This window comes from Vombatus ursinus, unplaced genomic scaffold (assembly GCF_900497805.2).
Source record: "Vombatus ursinus unplaced genomic scaffold, bare-nosed wombat genome assembly UNPS02014784.1, whole genome shotgun sequence".
In the NCBI taxonomy this organism is placed as follows: domain Eukaryota; kingdom Metazoa; phylum Chordata; class Mammalia; order Diprotodontia; family Vombatidae; genus Vombatus; species Vombatus ursinus.
This window is the reverse complement of record NW_020954562.1, coordinates 1,036,278-1,052,488: the sequence shown is the minus strand read 5'-3', so window position 1 is coordinate 1,052,488 and position 16,211 is coordinate 1,036,278. Positions and strand designations below refer to the sequence as shown.

The window sequence follows — 16,211 nt, the reverse complement described above, 5'->3', positions numbered from 1 at the left end:
CCTCAGTTCCTTATCTGTAAAATGGAGAAGGAAACGGCAAATCATTCTAGTATTTCTGCCAAGAAAACTCCAAATGGGGCCAGAAGAGTCGACTCGACTGAAAAACGACACGACAACAAGGAGAAGAGGTTAGGGAGCTAGATGGTAGGGCAGCAGATGGGAAAGTTAGGGCAGAGAGATTGAAGAGAAGGAGACGGGCAGTCTGGGCTCCAGCGGCTCCTCCATCGCGGCTCAGGCCGGCTCTTTGCACGTGGGGGCAGTGGCTCAGGAGGCGTGGCGCGCTCCCCTAGAGCACACGCCCCGCGCACTCAGCCTGGTTCCGGCTGTTGCCCCTGCCCCTGTGCCCAAAGCTCTTTGAGGAGCTAGGGACGGAGTCAGTGCTCAGTCCACGTCCCGGTCCGCCTATCTTGGCAGGTGCCCGGGGGCTAGAGGAGGGCAGCGGAGCCCGGGACTGGGTAGCCTCGGCTGCGGCAGTACCTGGAGCACAGGAGACTCCCGAGGGCGCTGCAGCAGCCACTCCTCTCTCCTCCAGCCGAGGGGTGGCCCTAGAGGGGACCCAGAGGGGTCCCGGGGGGCCGGGGCTATGAAATGAGGTTCAAGCAAGGGAGTTTGCTCGCCCTGCTGACAGTGGGAGCCTTCCTCTCCTTTTCCTGGCTCAGCGCTGAATGGGGGCGTCGGAGAGGTAAGGATGAAGATCTCTGCCGGTGTCTGGTTCCCCCACCGCCCCACTCCGCACCCTCTGCCCCCCAACCCTTCGACTTGGCGTTAAACACTCCTTTAACCTCTTCCTTTCTTTCCAGTCCCCTGGGGATGGGTTGTTGTTTTTTTTTTTTCCAATTTACTTCCAACTCCTCTTTCGTCCCTCCAAAAGATTTTCTGAGCGAACGTTGCGCTCCAGCCCAACCACTGTTTTCGACCTTTTCTGAAGGGTTGTTTCACGCGCTCAGTCAGGAGTGAAGGATATGTGGGTGCCCCAGGAGCCCGTTTCCTGCCCTGTGCGGGCCTCTTCTCCACCTAGCTTCACACTGCCCTGCTCCTTGATCCCTTCTCTTACTGAGGTTCCTGTGCTCTGCTCCTGCTTCACTTCTCCACCACCTCTTCTCTTTGCACCCCTTTTCTCGTACCCCACGCTATCTGGCCCGTGCCTGCTGATCTCATTCCCTTGGCCGTTTGGAGTTTGAGTAGTGTCTGCAATTTTATTTTCGCAGAAAATCGCTTTTTAAGACAGGCAGTTAACATCTTGAAGATGTCCCAACTTCTGTAACTATCGCTCCCCGAGGTATGGGAGAACCTCTGGATGCCATTGGAAAGACATTTTTTTTTTTAATCTACCCTTGGGGCCAGCGTGGAGCAGAGCATGTTTGTTAGTCTTATTTTCTTTGCCCTTCTGGCTTCTTTCTCTTTCTTATGTTAGTTTTATTTTCTTTGTCCTTCTGACTTCTTTCTCTTTCTTTCTTGAAGGATGGTACAATGTAAAGAATCAGGGGACACAGGCTCAAATGCCACCTCCTGATTCTTACTATCTGTTTGACCTTCGGTAAGTTATTTAATTTCCTTCGGCCTCAGTTTACTTATCTATACAAATGAGGGCTAGGCTAAATGTCCTCCGAATTCCCTATGAACTCTGGATCAAAAAGACCCAAAGAATTCTAAATTTCTGACTCTATAATTCGTTACAGCCAATGTCTTCTGGGAGTTTCGGCCTTAATCAGTCATACTGCCTTCTTTTCCCCCTAGAATGAGTGACCATATAAGTAAATTTAAATCTTTCAGTGCTTTTTTTTTCTGAAGTAGAAAGGTAAAAGTTAGTTTCCCCCCAGCAAGATTAATGGATCTCAATTGGGCTGGCAGTGAGTGACTTGAAGGCTAATTATGTATCTACAGTTTCTCAAGAGATCCGTGGTGCAATGTTTGAAAAAATGGTTTATGACTTTGAGAAATGCGCTAGAATTTTTTATTTGAAGTATGCCTATGATTTTGTGAGTTTGGTTAAATTACAGAATTTGTGAACTTTTATGAGATTCTAGAGAATAGGGAGCTCTTTGCTCTACTAATAAATGGGGAACTATTTGCTCTGGGCCCTTCGGCCAAACACTGAGATCAGTCTCCTTTGAATTCCTTTAGATAACTGTGTGACTTTGGATAAGTCTTTTTATATTTCTGAACTTCTGAAGGATTTGGACTAGGTGAACATTGTTACGGGTCCCTTCCAGCTCTAAATCCTATAATTTCCTTAAAAGATGTTGGTTATTATATCTTTAGATATAATGAATGAAACCCAAGAAATCATAAAAACCAGGCTTATAAAATCATTTTCTTTTACTGAGCTATTGTGTCTGCACTTATGTGGAACCAGCTTCTGGTCACAGAACAAGCTAGTGACAAAATATTTTCACATCAAGAAAAATTTCAGTTTGATATCCAAAACAGTATAATTCTTTTTGAACATAATATTTTATTCCCCCCCCCCAATTATTTAAGACAATTTTTAACATTAAAAAAAAGTTTTGAGTTCCAAATTCTATCCCTGTCCCCTCTCTGAGACACTAAACAATCCATTATAGTTTATACATGTGAAATATGGAAAACACAAAATAATGCCATTCTAAAGTAACCCAAAAGTTTAAAAAAAATCCTCTACTACTAACCTGGATTTTAAATGGACTCGCAGATTTAGGACAGGAGGGATTTAAAGAACTCTTTGAGTCAGTCCAACCCTCTCATTTTACATATGAGGAAACTTAAACAAGACAAAGTGAAGTGATTTATCCGGTGTCACCCAGGTCTAAGATCTGAAATATGCTCTGGAGAAAACTCCATAGTCTGGTGTACATACACACACATATTTACATATATACATATATACATAAACAGCTTGTGCTTAAAGTAACTTCACAATCAAATACATTTTCTGCTGACAAAGTCCCTTCCTGTATTCTGACTGAATGATCATTATATTGCCCCTATTCTAGGAACAAAATAGCCCTCACCTGTCTCTTCTCTTGCCTAAATTGACTTTGGTTTTTCCTCTTATTCTCTCTTAATTTTCCTCGTGTATGAAGCTCCAAATTGAAGGACACAGGGGCATATTTTCCATATTTTACTTTTGATTGCCCATGGCCTGACTTAAGCATAGCCCTTTGGGCATTCTCTTTCTCACGTGATCCCACAGAAAAGCTCTACCAGATTCGAGGTACTTTCTGGAACAAAACCATCCTGATATGTTCATTTTTACCAGCTGTCCAGAGGATACTTTAGTTCAAAACAAAAGGCATTTAATCAAATGCCTCACACATCAAGGGATAAGGGAGGATCCCTACATGTACACATGAAGTTTGCTCTCCCACAGCTTACCATACCGCTTCTGGAGGAGGGAACATAGAGAAAATGTGTATGACCAGGGCACATGCATGGAGGACACGCACATGAAGAGGATCTGACCAGGACCCGTGCATGTCCATGGCAACTCACATCCCTGGTGATGTAGGGCTACCAGTGGTCTCTGGGATTGTCATCATACTGCTCCTTGTTGGTCTCATGATCATTAACCTTTCTGGGCTGTAGCTCTTCTAGACTATCGGCTAGGCTCTCAGCTCTATTCTGCTAAGATATAGTAAATAGAAAGCCTGCCATTGTCATGGAAAGGCTAATATTGCTCTTAATCCATAACTGAGGTGATATGCTACTTCTCCTAGATAAGAGCAGTGGACAAAAGTCTGCTGGAGTACCCTGGGCTAAGAATAAGTCTTTTGTTTTAATTGATTCAAAGTCTGATCCCAGACTATCTGGGATCTGACTTATCTGATTTAGGATTGGAAATTCCTTGTAATGTTTAATCCATTATCAGCATCATGTGTCTCACAATTCCACTTTAGGGACTTCATCAAATAAATCCACACAGGAGATGTTTGGCATAGAAATGAAATTGAGCAAGGAAAGTTATATGAAGAGAGCAAGGTTCACCTGCCTAATCCATATTTTTGCCTTTCTGTCAACAAAACCCTTGGTTTTTGTTGTATTCTAGACAGTGCAGAATGACTCCCTATATGTTACTCAGGCATGGCTTTCAGCGAACCAGAATGGATTTATGATCACCCTGCTAGGACTCAGACCTTTAGGTATGATGCTTCTCCAGTCTAAACACCTCCATTGGATCTGGTAGCAGATGGGCCAATGACCCTCTCTCGGGATGGTCTGAAGGTCTACTAGAAAGACTAATGACATTTCTCACAGTAGCATTTTAACATCTGGAGCAGTAGAATTTTCTAATGATTCCCATGCTCTGGTTTCTTCTAGCTCATCTATAGGCAGTGTGATGTATTGGAAGGGCACTGGCCTTGGAGTCACAATAAGTCTGGTTCAAACCAGATCCTTACACACTATATCTTAGGCAAATCAGTTAACCTCAATGTGCCTCAATTTCCTCATCTGGATTCAGTGGCCTTCAAGGTCCTTTCCAGCTCTAAATTTATCATCTATCAGTCTATGAGCTTTCATTTATCTTCATTTTTTTAAAAAAAAATCTTCATTCTTGAAACACTTAATTTTCCCCTCCCAGAGCCCAGCACTTACTTACATATTGCCTTGTTTCATGGCCTATGACCAAAGAATTCACTACTTATTGGCCAGTCTACTGATGTGGAGGCTGTCATGAGTTTAGCCAGGCCAGTCCCTGTAAAGTAGACATCATCTTTTTGTTCCCACACTGCTTTGGGCTCTTCCCACAAACTCCTTTGCCTTTGCCTCATTGTAAGTGTAGTGAGGCCCCTGGGTTCTCAAAGGCTATGCCAGCAGAGCACAAGCTCTAGCAGGTTTGACCATACTTTGTACATAGTAGGGTCTTTTAATAAATATTTGGATCAGATTAAGTAGATGAGAAGCAGGGAACCATTGAAAAAACAAAATATGAAGGGGAATTGAAATTTTATAGTATCCCTACCATTGCATTCCTACAATAGAGTGGATAATTGATATTTGACTGAATAAAAGACTGTTCTGTAGAACAGGCATCTGCTGTCCAATGTGAGGTAGGGTAAACATTTACTAGCCCCTCTTTACAGACATGGAACAGCTTGAGGTTGTGACCTCCCTTAGCCGTACAAGCGCATGAGCACTGTATTTGGATTCAAGTCTCAAGAGCCACTCTTCCTTCCTATTATGAACTTAAGCATAGACATTTCAACATACAGAGAACAGTAAGGATTGTATACAAGACTGTGAACTTTTATTGTAAACTTTTTAAGTGTAGCTTCAGTACTGGCTTAGTGGAGAGGGAACTGTCCTGGAGCCTGAAAGATCTGGGTAGGTTCAAGCCCCACCTCTTGACATCATCTTGACACTTATTCTTCTTGACCTCTTTGAAGAATTTGACACAGTTTTCTCCTGGATACCCTCTTGGGTTTTCATGACACTGCTCTTTCTTGGTTCACTTTCTACCTATCTGATCATTCCTATTCAGGCTCTTCTGTTAGATCATCATCCATATCACAATTTCTCTCATGGGCTCTCTTTTCTTTTTTCTCTCTATACCCTCTCATTTGGTCATCTCAAGCTTCTATGAGTCTGATTATCAGTTTTCTGCAGATCTATATATCTAGCTCAAACCCCTCTCCTGTGCTCCAGTCTCACATCACCACTGTCCTGCTGGACATTTAAGACATTTAAAACTAGATGTGCTATAGGCATCTCAAACTCACTGTGTCCAAAATAGACCTCATTATCTTATCCCCTCATTATCCTCATCATCACCTCCAAACCCATATCTCTTCCAAAATTCTCTGTTGCTGTCAAGGGCACTCCCAGGTTTACAATTTTAGTGTCATCCTTGACTCACTCACCTCACATATTCAATCAGTTGCCAAACCTTGTAATTTATTTCTATGCATCTCTCGCATACATCCCCTCTCTCTGTTCACACAGCTACAACCCTAGTTGAAGTTCTTATCACTTTTGACTATTTGAATAGCCTCCTAATTGGTTCTCCTATTTTAAATCTCTCCCCACTCCAATCCATTGTTCACATAGATGGCAAAGTATTTTTTTTTCCCTAAAGCATAGGTCTGATATATCACTCCCCTACTCAGTGAGCTGCCATGGCTCCCTGTGACCTCCAGGATTAAATATAAGCCCCTCTGTTTGGCCCCTTCTTATCTTTCTATTCTTTTTTCTCTATTTCTCTCCATGCACCCTGTGGTCCAGGTACTTGCTGTTCCTCATTCAGTAGCATCCATCTCCCATCCCCATGAATTTATACTAATTATCCTCCATACCTACAACATTCTCCCTCCTTACCTCTGTCTCCTAGAATCTTTAGCTTTTTTCAAGATTCAGCTCAAATGTCACCTTCTACAGGAGGCCTTGCCCAGCTCCTCCAGCTGGGGAGCCTGTCCCTTCAAAGGTTATTTTTCATCTGCTCTGTATGTATCATATCTATTTATGTACATGTCTCCTCCATTGGAATGTAAGCTCCTTGAAGGCAAAAACTGACTTTGCATTTTCTTTGTATTCCCAGTGCTTAACACAGTACTTGACACAGTATTTGTTGTTCATTTGTTCCAGTTCTGTCTGACTTCTCGTGCCCCCATTTGGGGTTTTCTTGGCAAAGATACTGGAGTGCTTTGCCATTTTCTTCTCCAGCTTATTTTACTGATGAGGAAATTGAGGCAAACAGGGTGAAGTGACTTGCCCAGGGTTACACAACTAGTAAATGTCTGAGGCCATATTTGAACTAAGGTCTTCCTGATTCCAGCCCTGGCTCTCTATCCACTGCACCTCCTAGCACAGGGGGCACCTAATAAATGCTTGTTCATAGATTTTTGTTCCCATTTTATTTGCACTCAGGTCTTCCTGATTTATTTGATAACTATTTTTTTTTAGGCAATTGAAGTTAAGTGACTTGCCCAGGGTCACACAGCTAGTAAATGTCAAGTGTTTGGTCTGAGGCCAAATTTAAACTCAGGTCCTCCTGATTTCAAGGCCAGTACTCTATCCACTGTGCCACCTAGCTGCCCCTATTGTTCCCATTTTACCCATGAGGAAATTGAAGCTTAGGAAAGTTAAGTGATATGTCAAGAGTCACAGAAGAAGCTAGGTGGCAGAAGCCAGGTTTGAACTCAGATCTTGGGCTCCAGACCTCATGTACTTTCTATTTCACAGCCTTGGACTCTCCGTACTCACTGCATCCTTAATATGCTTTATTGTAAGTATTCTTATTTGCTTGTCATATGTGTCGTATTGGATGTAGTTACTTTGGGGTTTTTTTCCCCCAAAATTCTTCTGCATCCTGGGTGTGACTCAGTAGTTGATTTTTTTAAAATAGGGCTTGGCTGTGGGTTTGGGCCAGTAGAAATCGATGAAATGCTGGAGAAGGCTAAGTTCTGGAATGGGTAGATGAAAGGCAAAGATAAGGACCAGATGGATGCAGTATTCTGAGTTAAGATCAGGCTGACCTGTTAGAAGGGGAAACAGAGAAGCTGGGATGAGACATAGCCATAAAGCATGTGTTGTGATCATTAATAAAAATCTTTAGTAGAGTATATGGTTAGAAAGTAAAACATATGGGTGAAAGGTGACTGAGGATTTTGGAGTGGCTAAGCTCTCTGGAGGGGTTGTTTTATTGGTAAAAGGTTAAAAGGGAGAGAGAATATAGGAGATATTGGACTTCCTGAGTGCTTGTTCAAAAGAATTGTAGTTTTAGAGCTGGGAAGGACCTTTAGAGATCATCCAATCCAATGCCTTCCTTTTATAGATGGAGAAGCTGAATCCCAGAGAGATGAAGGTGGGAGGGGGAGGGGGGGGAGTAAGTAGCAGAGTGAGGATAGAATGCTCAGGTCCTCTAATTATGTACATTCCCACTACTTCCATTACAGCCTCTCTTACAAACCTTGCATTAGGCATCTAAAGGCAGGATCCAAAACACAGGATTAAGGGATGGAAGGCATCTTGAAGAAAGGGACCTTAAAGATCACCTAGTTCTGGCTCTTTTATTTTCTAGATGATCTGGAGAAATCAAGTGACTTGGGCAAGGTCATGTTTGTAAATGCCATAGTCAGTATTTGAATCTAGGCCCTCACCCTTCAAGTCCAGTTCTATCATCACTGCACCATGATTACATGATGAGATGTCAGACTCTGATGGAATTATCTTTGACATTAGACTCACAATGAGATTAGTAGATGATGATGATAGGGGCGGGTAGGTGACTCAGTGGGCACAGGCCCAGCCCTGGAGTCAGGAGGACCTGAGTTCAAATCCTAGCTTAGACACTTCCTAGCTGTGTGACCCTGGGCAAGTCACTTAACCCCGATTGCCTCACCAAAAAAAAATGATGATGATACCTAACATTTATATAGTGCTTCCTATGTTCCAGGCACTGTACTAAGTGCTTTACAAATATTATCTCATTTGATCCTCATGACAGCCCTGAGAAAGAGGTGCTATTATTATTCCCATTTTACAGATGAGGAAATTGAGGCAAACAGAGGTTAAGTGATTTCCTCAGGATCTCACAGCTAGTGAGAGTCTAAGGCTAGATTTGAACTCAAGTCTTCCTGACTCCAGGTTTAGTGCTCTATCTCACTGCATCATCTAGACCATCGCTTCTTAAACTGTGGGTCATGAAAAACTTGGCAACAGTAAAAGGTTTCTGAATATGCAATGACCAAAAAAATTAAAAATCAAACACATAACAAATCAGAGGTGTTTTTGCAGGACTTGCCCCTGTTCACCACAGCTTTGCTGCTTCTTTTTTTTGTATATGAAACCAAATTTGAGGTGCTATTAACTATACCTTAGCATCTAAGGGATTTGTTCTGTAAAGCTTGGACTCAGTCAAAGGCCGCACCCGAAGTCGTAGAAGGCCACATGTGGCCCCGAGGCTGCAGGCCCTGGCCTAGACTATCTCAGAACAGTAGGTCATGAGTTTTGCCTATACAGGCCATTTGGCCTAAAGACCTGTTTTCTATCCAGGAGTGGGGAACCTGCAGCCTTGAGGCCACATGTGGCCTTCTAGGTTCTCAAGTATAGCCCTTTGACTGAATCCAAACTTCACAGAACAAATCCCTTTAAAACAGGATTTTTTCTGCAAAACTTGGACTCAGTCAAAGGCCACACCCAAGGACATAGAAAGCCACATGTGGCTTTGAGTCTGCATGTTCCCCACCAAGGCAAGGCCCACCTTCAATCAGCCCTTTTTATCTGTATATAGGGCATCAAACCATCTGTCCTCCAAAACTGATCATGACAGAAGACCTTATCCATACTTGATCCTGTACTGTCTTGTGATAGAGGTTGTTTTCTATACTGTTAAGCTCTATGGATCAGAGCATCTTTTTTTTAAAAAAATTTTTATTAATTTGTTTTGATTTATCAGCAATCACTTCCATAAACTTTTGAGGAAAAGGAAAGCAAATAGTATACTTCCATCTGCATTCAGACTCCGTATTTCTTTCTCCGGGTGTGGATAGCAATTTCCATCATGAATCTTTTGGAGTTGTCTTAGATCCTTGCATTGCTGTGAAGAGCCAAATCTATCAAAGTCAGTCATCCCATAATGTGGCTGTTACTGTGTACAGTGTTCTCCTGGTTCTGTTCTTTTCCCTCTGCATCAGTTCATGTTAGCCTTTCCAAGTTTTTTTGAAGTCTGCCTGTTCATCATTTCTTTTTTTTTTTTGCTTTTTTTATTAATTAATTTTTTTATTTTTAGTTTTCAACAATCACTTTTTGAGTTTTAAATTTTTCATCTCCTTCCCCCCCCAAGAGGGTGCACAGTCTGATATAGGCTATAGATATACATTCCTATTAAACATTTTCACATTAGTCACGTTGTAAGGAAGAATTAGAACCAATAGAAGGAACCACAAGAAAGAGGAAACAAAACAGAAGAAAAAAAACAGCAAATATTATGCTTCAATCTGCATTCAAACTTCATAGTTCTTTCTTTGGATGTGGATGGCATTTTCCATCGTGAGACTTTTGGAGATGTCTTAGATCCTTGCATTGCTGAGAAGGGCTAAGTCTATCAAAGTCAGTCATTGCACGATGTTGCTATAACTATGTACAACGTTCTCCTGGTTCTGCTCACTTCACTCAGCATCAGTCCATACAAGTCTTTCCAGGTTTTTCTGAAGTCTGCCTGCTCACACAGCCTTGCTTCTAAACACACAGCATGCGCATTTTGCACATGCCCTCAGGTGAAAAGCGGTCTTCAGTGGAAAAAGTTTAAGAAGCCCTGACCTGGATTATATTAATCCTTTTACCTCCTTCCCTGAAACTCACAGAAAGCTAGTAGAAATTTAACCAGCCAGCATAGTCCTCTCATATATAAAAAAGAATCTCTGCTCCAGAATAGCCAGCAATACCCACCCAGCTTCCCCTGAAGACATCCAACATTGGGAAGTTTTTTTCTTCATATCAAGCCTAATTTTTCCTCTTTGCAATTTGCTCTCCTTTGGAATTATTCTATGGAAGAAAGAGCCTAACAAGGAATTTTTTACCCTTTCAGAGTTTTGAAGGCTGCATTGTGCCCCCAGTATCCAATCAATAGTCAAATGCTGTTGTTTCCTCCTTTGCAACATCTCTCTTTTATGTCTCCTCTCCTCTGACACTGCCATCACAGGTTGGGACCCTCAACACCTCCCACCTAGACTATTGCAGTAGCCTGCTCATTGATTTCCCAATGTCTCAATCCTTTTCTTACTCCAGTCCATCCTCCACTCACCTGTCAAATTGATCTTCCTAAAGCGCAAGCCTGACCTTGTCACCTCCCTCTTCAGTCAATTCCTGTGGGCTCCCTCTGGCCTCCAGGATCAAATATAAAATCCTGTTTGTCCCTTCAGAACTTGGAGCCTCCTACCTTTCCAGTCTTCTTATACTTTATTCCTCATCTTGTACTCCTTGATGCAATGACATTGGCTTTCTTCTTGTTCCAGGAACAAGACACTGCATCTCCAAAACTGTGCATCTTCACTGGCTGTCCCTCATGCGAGCCTCCTTCATCTCTATTTCCTGACTTTCTTGGCTTCCTTCAAGTCTAAGCTAAAATCTCACTATCTTCAAGAAGGCTTTCCTTATCTCCCTGAATTCTAGAGCCTTCCCTCTGAGCTTACCTCCAATTTATTGTGTATGTAGCTTGTTTGTACAGACTTGTTTACATGTTGCCTCCCACATTAGATTGTGAGCTCCTTGAGGTCAGGGATTGTTTTGCCTTTCTTTGTATTCCCAGTGTTTAGCACAATAGTGCCTGGCTTATATTAGGTGCTTAATAAATGCTTATTGATTTAATTTACTCTAACTTCTGCTCTCTCAGGTCAAGTAGAGCTACTTTAATTGGTCTTCCACATGACAGGACTTCAAATACTTTGAGACTGCTTTCATATTCCATCCACTTCTTCCTCAGGTCCTTCAGTTGAACTTCTTATGGCATGATTTTTTTTTAATTTTTAGGCAATTGAGGTTAAGTAACTTGCCCAGGGTCACACAGCTAGTAAGTGTCAAGTGTTTGGTCTGAGGCTGGATTTGAACTCATGTCCTCCTGACTTCAGGGCTGGTGCTCAATCCACTGCGTCACCTAGCTGCCCCCTTATGGCATGATCTTAAGGCTCTCAACCAACATGATTTCCTCTTCTGGATTCTCACTAGCATCTATTTTCCTTCCTAAAATGTGATACCTAGAACTTAATATAATTCCCTAGATGTGAACTAATCAGGATTGAGTATAGTAGACCTGTTGACTCTATAAGCCTCTCCCATTGCAGCTGAAGATGGCTTAGCTTTTTTTTGGCCTACTTTTCACTCATATTGAGCCTGCAGTCTACTGAGACCCCCACATCTTTTTCAGACTATTTAATTGGGTTCCCCACCCCAATCTTGTATTTGTGAAGATAATTTTCAACCCAAATTTAAAACTTCACATTTTTACCAACTATACTTCATCTTATAAATAAATAAATAAGCATTTACCATGTGTCAGGCACTGTTCTTAGTGCTTGATAACTATCATCTCATTTGACCCTCACAACCAGTCCTGGGAGGTAGGTGCTTTTATTATTATTCCTATTTTATAGCCCAGAAAATGGAGGCAGGCAGATTTTAGTGACTTACCCAGGGTCACACAACTTGTACAAGTCTGAGGCTAGTTTTGAATTCATGTCTTCCTGACTTCAGGCCCAGTGCTCTATTCACTGGGCCACCTAGCTGCCATCTTTATTAGATTTGGCTAAATGCTCTAGCTTGTCTGAATCTTTTGGGATCCTGACCCGTCCAGCATCTTAGCTACTGTACTCAGTCTTGTCATTTTCAAATCTGATGAATATGCCATATATACCTTCGTCTGTGTCACTGCTAAAAATGTTAAATAAGGACAGATCCCTGGCTCATTCTACTGGAGACCTCCTTCCCAGTTGAAGTCAGTTTTCCTGATCCATCGCCATAGCTTTATAGCTACTTTCTGGACTCTAGTCTACCACAAGAGAGAGGTATTTTTGGTTGCTAAGACCTCATGCTTCATTAGGAAGGAGAAAGGAAGATCTCTGGCTGCTTAACTGAAATCATAGCATTCAGGGGATCAGCAGGTGGATTCTTACCTCTAGCTCACTTGACCCAGCTGGACCCAAACCGTGATTATATTACTTTGCACATACAACTCTGTAAAACGAAACCTTTATTTTGGTTCATATAACCTAGTACTAATATGAAGGTGGCATTAGAAGTTTGGCAGAGCTAAAAGTGATTGTTTAATGAGAGGATATCAAACCTCACAGCATTCCTCCTCCCTGCCAAATTATCTAACTTTTGTTGAGAAGTTGTACTTAAATAAACATATCTTTGTGAAGAGAAAGGTTTAGATGCAGTTATGCAGTTTAGATTAGTAGCACCAACAGATTAGTGATACAATTCAAAATGAACTGTACAAGTTGAGTTACAGATCATTGGGCTAGTAAGATTCACCAGTGGTTTGGTGTGGCTGGGGTCACAGAGTTGAGACCCACAAAAGATACTTAATAATAAGGGAAGAAAGTGGAACATAAAGGGTTTTAGTGACAAGAATGTAAGAAGGGCAGCTGAGGGATGTGAAGGGACAAAAGCAGGGATTTAGAAGTCACCTGCTCCTTTGAAAAGTTTTTTTTTGTTTTGTTTTGTTTTGGGGGGGATTGAAAAGTTTTTAAAAGTGTGCTTGTTAACTTTTAACAAGGGAATAGCAAAAGACCCCTTTCGCAGGCATGCAAAGAGATTAGAGTTGTGGCACTGGAAGATACCTTAAAAGCGGTTATTTTTTAAAAATTAATTTTAATTTTTCAATTAATAAGCCTCTCCCCATCCCTCACACTGAAAAAAAAATATAAAACCCCTGTAATAAACATGTATAGTCAAGTAAAACAAAGTCTCACATTGGCCATCTCCAAAAATATGTATCTCATTCTGCATTATGAGTCCATTACTTCTCTGTCAACAGGTGGATAATACTCTTCAATGGTACTGACCCTGTCATTTTACAGATTAAGAAACTAAGGCCCAGAGAATTTAAATGCTTGCCCAGTTCATATAAGTAGTAAGTGGCTCAGCTAGGATTTTGAATTCAGCTTCTTTGACTCTAATTTCAGCTGACATCCCTATTCCTTCACACTTTTCCTCTTTTGCTTCTGGATTTTTTCCTTCAAGATATATTCTAGACGGAGAAGTAGTGTTGCACAGTGTATAGAGAGCTAGCCCCAAAGCCAGGCAGACTGGGTTCTGGTTCCTTTTTTTTATTTTGGTGAGGCAGTTGGGGTTAAGTGACTTGCCCACGGTCACACAGCTAGTAAGTGTCAAGTGTCTGAGGCCGCCTTTGTGGTTCCTCTTTCTGACGTATGCTGACCGTGAGACCTGAGCAAGCGTTCCATGCAGCCTTCTAAGAAGACTCAAAGTTGCAGAGAAGCTGCCAGTCTTAATTCAGAGAAGGAATTTCCTCAACCAGAAGTTCCTTTTACTGATGAAATCACAGGTCCAAGCCTCATCTCTTAAAAAAAAAAATCCTTACAGTCAGTATTTACATGGTTCTGCTTTTTATTCTCTGATCCCCTCATGTTAAGTCTTTCCACATTTCTTTGAATTCTTCATATTTGTCACTTCTTCTGGCGCAATACCAGTCCATTATGCTCACAGAACATAATTTTTTAGCTGTTTCCCAATAGTCACACCTTTGGGTTGTTTCCAGTTTTGGGGCTGTCATGAATACTTCTCTTATGACTCATTTTGTACAGATAGCACTTTTTCCCCCTGACTGTAATATCCTTATAGCCTTAGTGGTATGATCAGTTTATATATTTCTATCAAAGGCTATCTTCTTGAAGGGTTATTATTATATGTTCCATTCATTATAATAGTAATGGAACATGATTACATGAATCCTAGCCCATCAAAGGCAAACATTTGGAGTATTACTGCTGACATTTGTAGGCAGTTTGACTTGAGAGTCAGACACCTGCCAGCTTTGCCCCTCATTACACAGGGGAACTTGGGTAAGTTCTTTTACCTTTCTGCACCTCAGTTTCCCCATCTATAAAATGAAGGGATTGAAACACATCAGGGGTTCTTTACCTCTTGGGGAGGTGAAGGCAGTGAGGCCTTTGAACCCCTTTTCAGAATAATGTTTTTAAATGCATAAGATTAAATACACAGAATTACAAAGGAAGACAATTATATTGAAATATGGCCATAAGAATATATATAAAACGAGGTCATGGATCCCAGGTTAAGAACCTTTAGATTAGGTGGACCTTTAAGCCTTGTTCCAACTCTGCAATCAGTGATTATTCTTCTCCAAGTGACTAGACTGTGTTCTTTGTTTGGGGATTCCAAAAGCCAACCCTCCCTCTGTGTTGATGGAACTAAGCTATTATGCAGTACACATGCTAAGGGGTATGTGACTGGTACCAAACTGAGGGAGGCAAGTTTCTGCAGCAGAGACAGGATTCACATGCAGGTTCTTTGTTTCCAAACCTAGCAGTCTTTGCATACAATGCCTGCTAACACACACACACACATATAGATGTATGCATATACACAGACATATTTATGTATTTATCCTTAACCATTTCAGTGCTGAACATGGAGTCAGGAAGACTTGGTTCACATCCTGCCTCAGATAGTCACTAACTTCGTGACCCTGGGCAAGTCACTTAACTGCTGTTTGCCTCAGTTTCCTCACCTGTAAAGTGGCAATAACAATAGGACCTACCTTCTAGAGTTTCTGTGAGAATCAAAGGAGATAACACATGTCAAGTGCTATGCAACCTTGAAGTCTTATGATGATGATGTTCAGAATATGACATGTTTTTATAGGGAAGATTTTACCAGATCAGCAAATTTAAAATATTCCTTACACTTGGATTTCTTCTTTTGAAAACTCATCCATTGAGGAATGACTAGGATGGGTATAATTTTAGGTGATGACTGTTGAGGACTAGGGGCATTCTGAAAGTAAGGAGGAAATATTACAGATAAGAGAATCATGATTATGTTGGGGAGCAATAAATAGTCTAGTTTGACATATAAGGGGTTTGTTGTTGTTCATTTGTATCTGACTCTTCCTGGCCCCGTTTGGGGTTTTCTTGGCAAAGATACTGGAGTAGTTTGCCATTTCCTTCTCCAGCTCATTTAACAGGTGAGAATGAGGCAAACAGGGTTAAGTGACTTGCCTAGGGTCACACTGCTAGTAAGTGTCTGAGACAAGATTTGAACTCAAAAAGATGAGCCTTCCTAATTCCCAGCCCAGCATTCTATCCACTACACCACCTAGCTGCTTCACATGAAGGGTAAGGTGAGATAAAGCTGAAATGGTGGTTTTGAGTCTGGTCCTGGAGACCCTTGAGTATCATGTTAAGTTTAGATTTTTTTTTTTTAATTTTAGTTGGCAGTGGTGAACCACTGAAGATTTTAAAGTAGGGAAACGACTTGATCATAGTCGTTCATTATGAATATTAATTTATGTTGTGGGTTGGTTTGGAGGGGAGGAGGGACCAGAAGTCTGGAGATTGACAAAAGGGGCTATTGATTATGCAGTTCTGTGTGTAAGGTAAGAAGGCCTAACTAACCACCATGGTTAATGATTGTGGGAACTTTAAGGAGGGAGCAGATGATGGAGACATCAGTTGAGCTGCTTAAAGAAGCTCCCTAACAATAGGGTTACCTAGATTCAGACTCCTAGAATTTTAAAGTCATAAAGGACCTTAGTT

The 16,211-nt window shown here is 41.5% G+C and overlaps 1 protein-coding gene across 1 annotated transcript in view; it reads left to right on the top strand.

The window, feature by feature from the left end:
* Window positions 1–404: 404 nt before the first annotated feature.
* The window catches only part of MGAT4D (MGAT4 family member D), a 122,076-nt gene continuing 106,269 nt past the window's right edge, over window positions 405–16,211 (top strand). Inside the window, exon 1 of the mRNA XM_027866904.1 lies at window positions 405–682. Within this exon, the coding sequence (XP_027722705.1) occupies window positions 589–682 (94 nt within the window). The 5' untranslated portion in view covers window positions 405–588. The remainder of the gene's footprint in view (window positions 683–16,211) is intronic.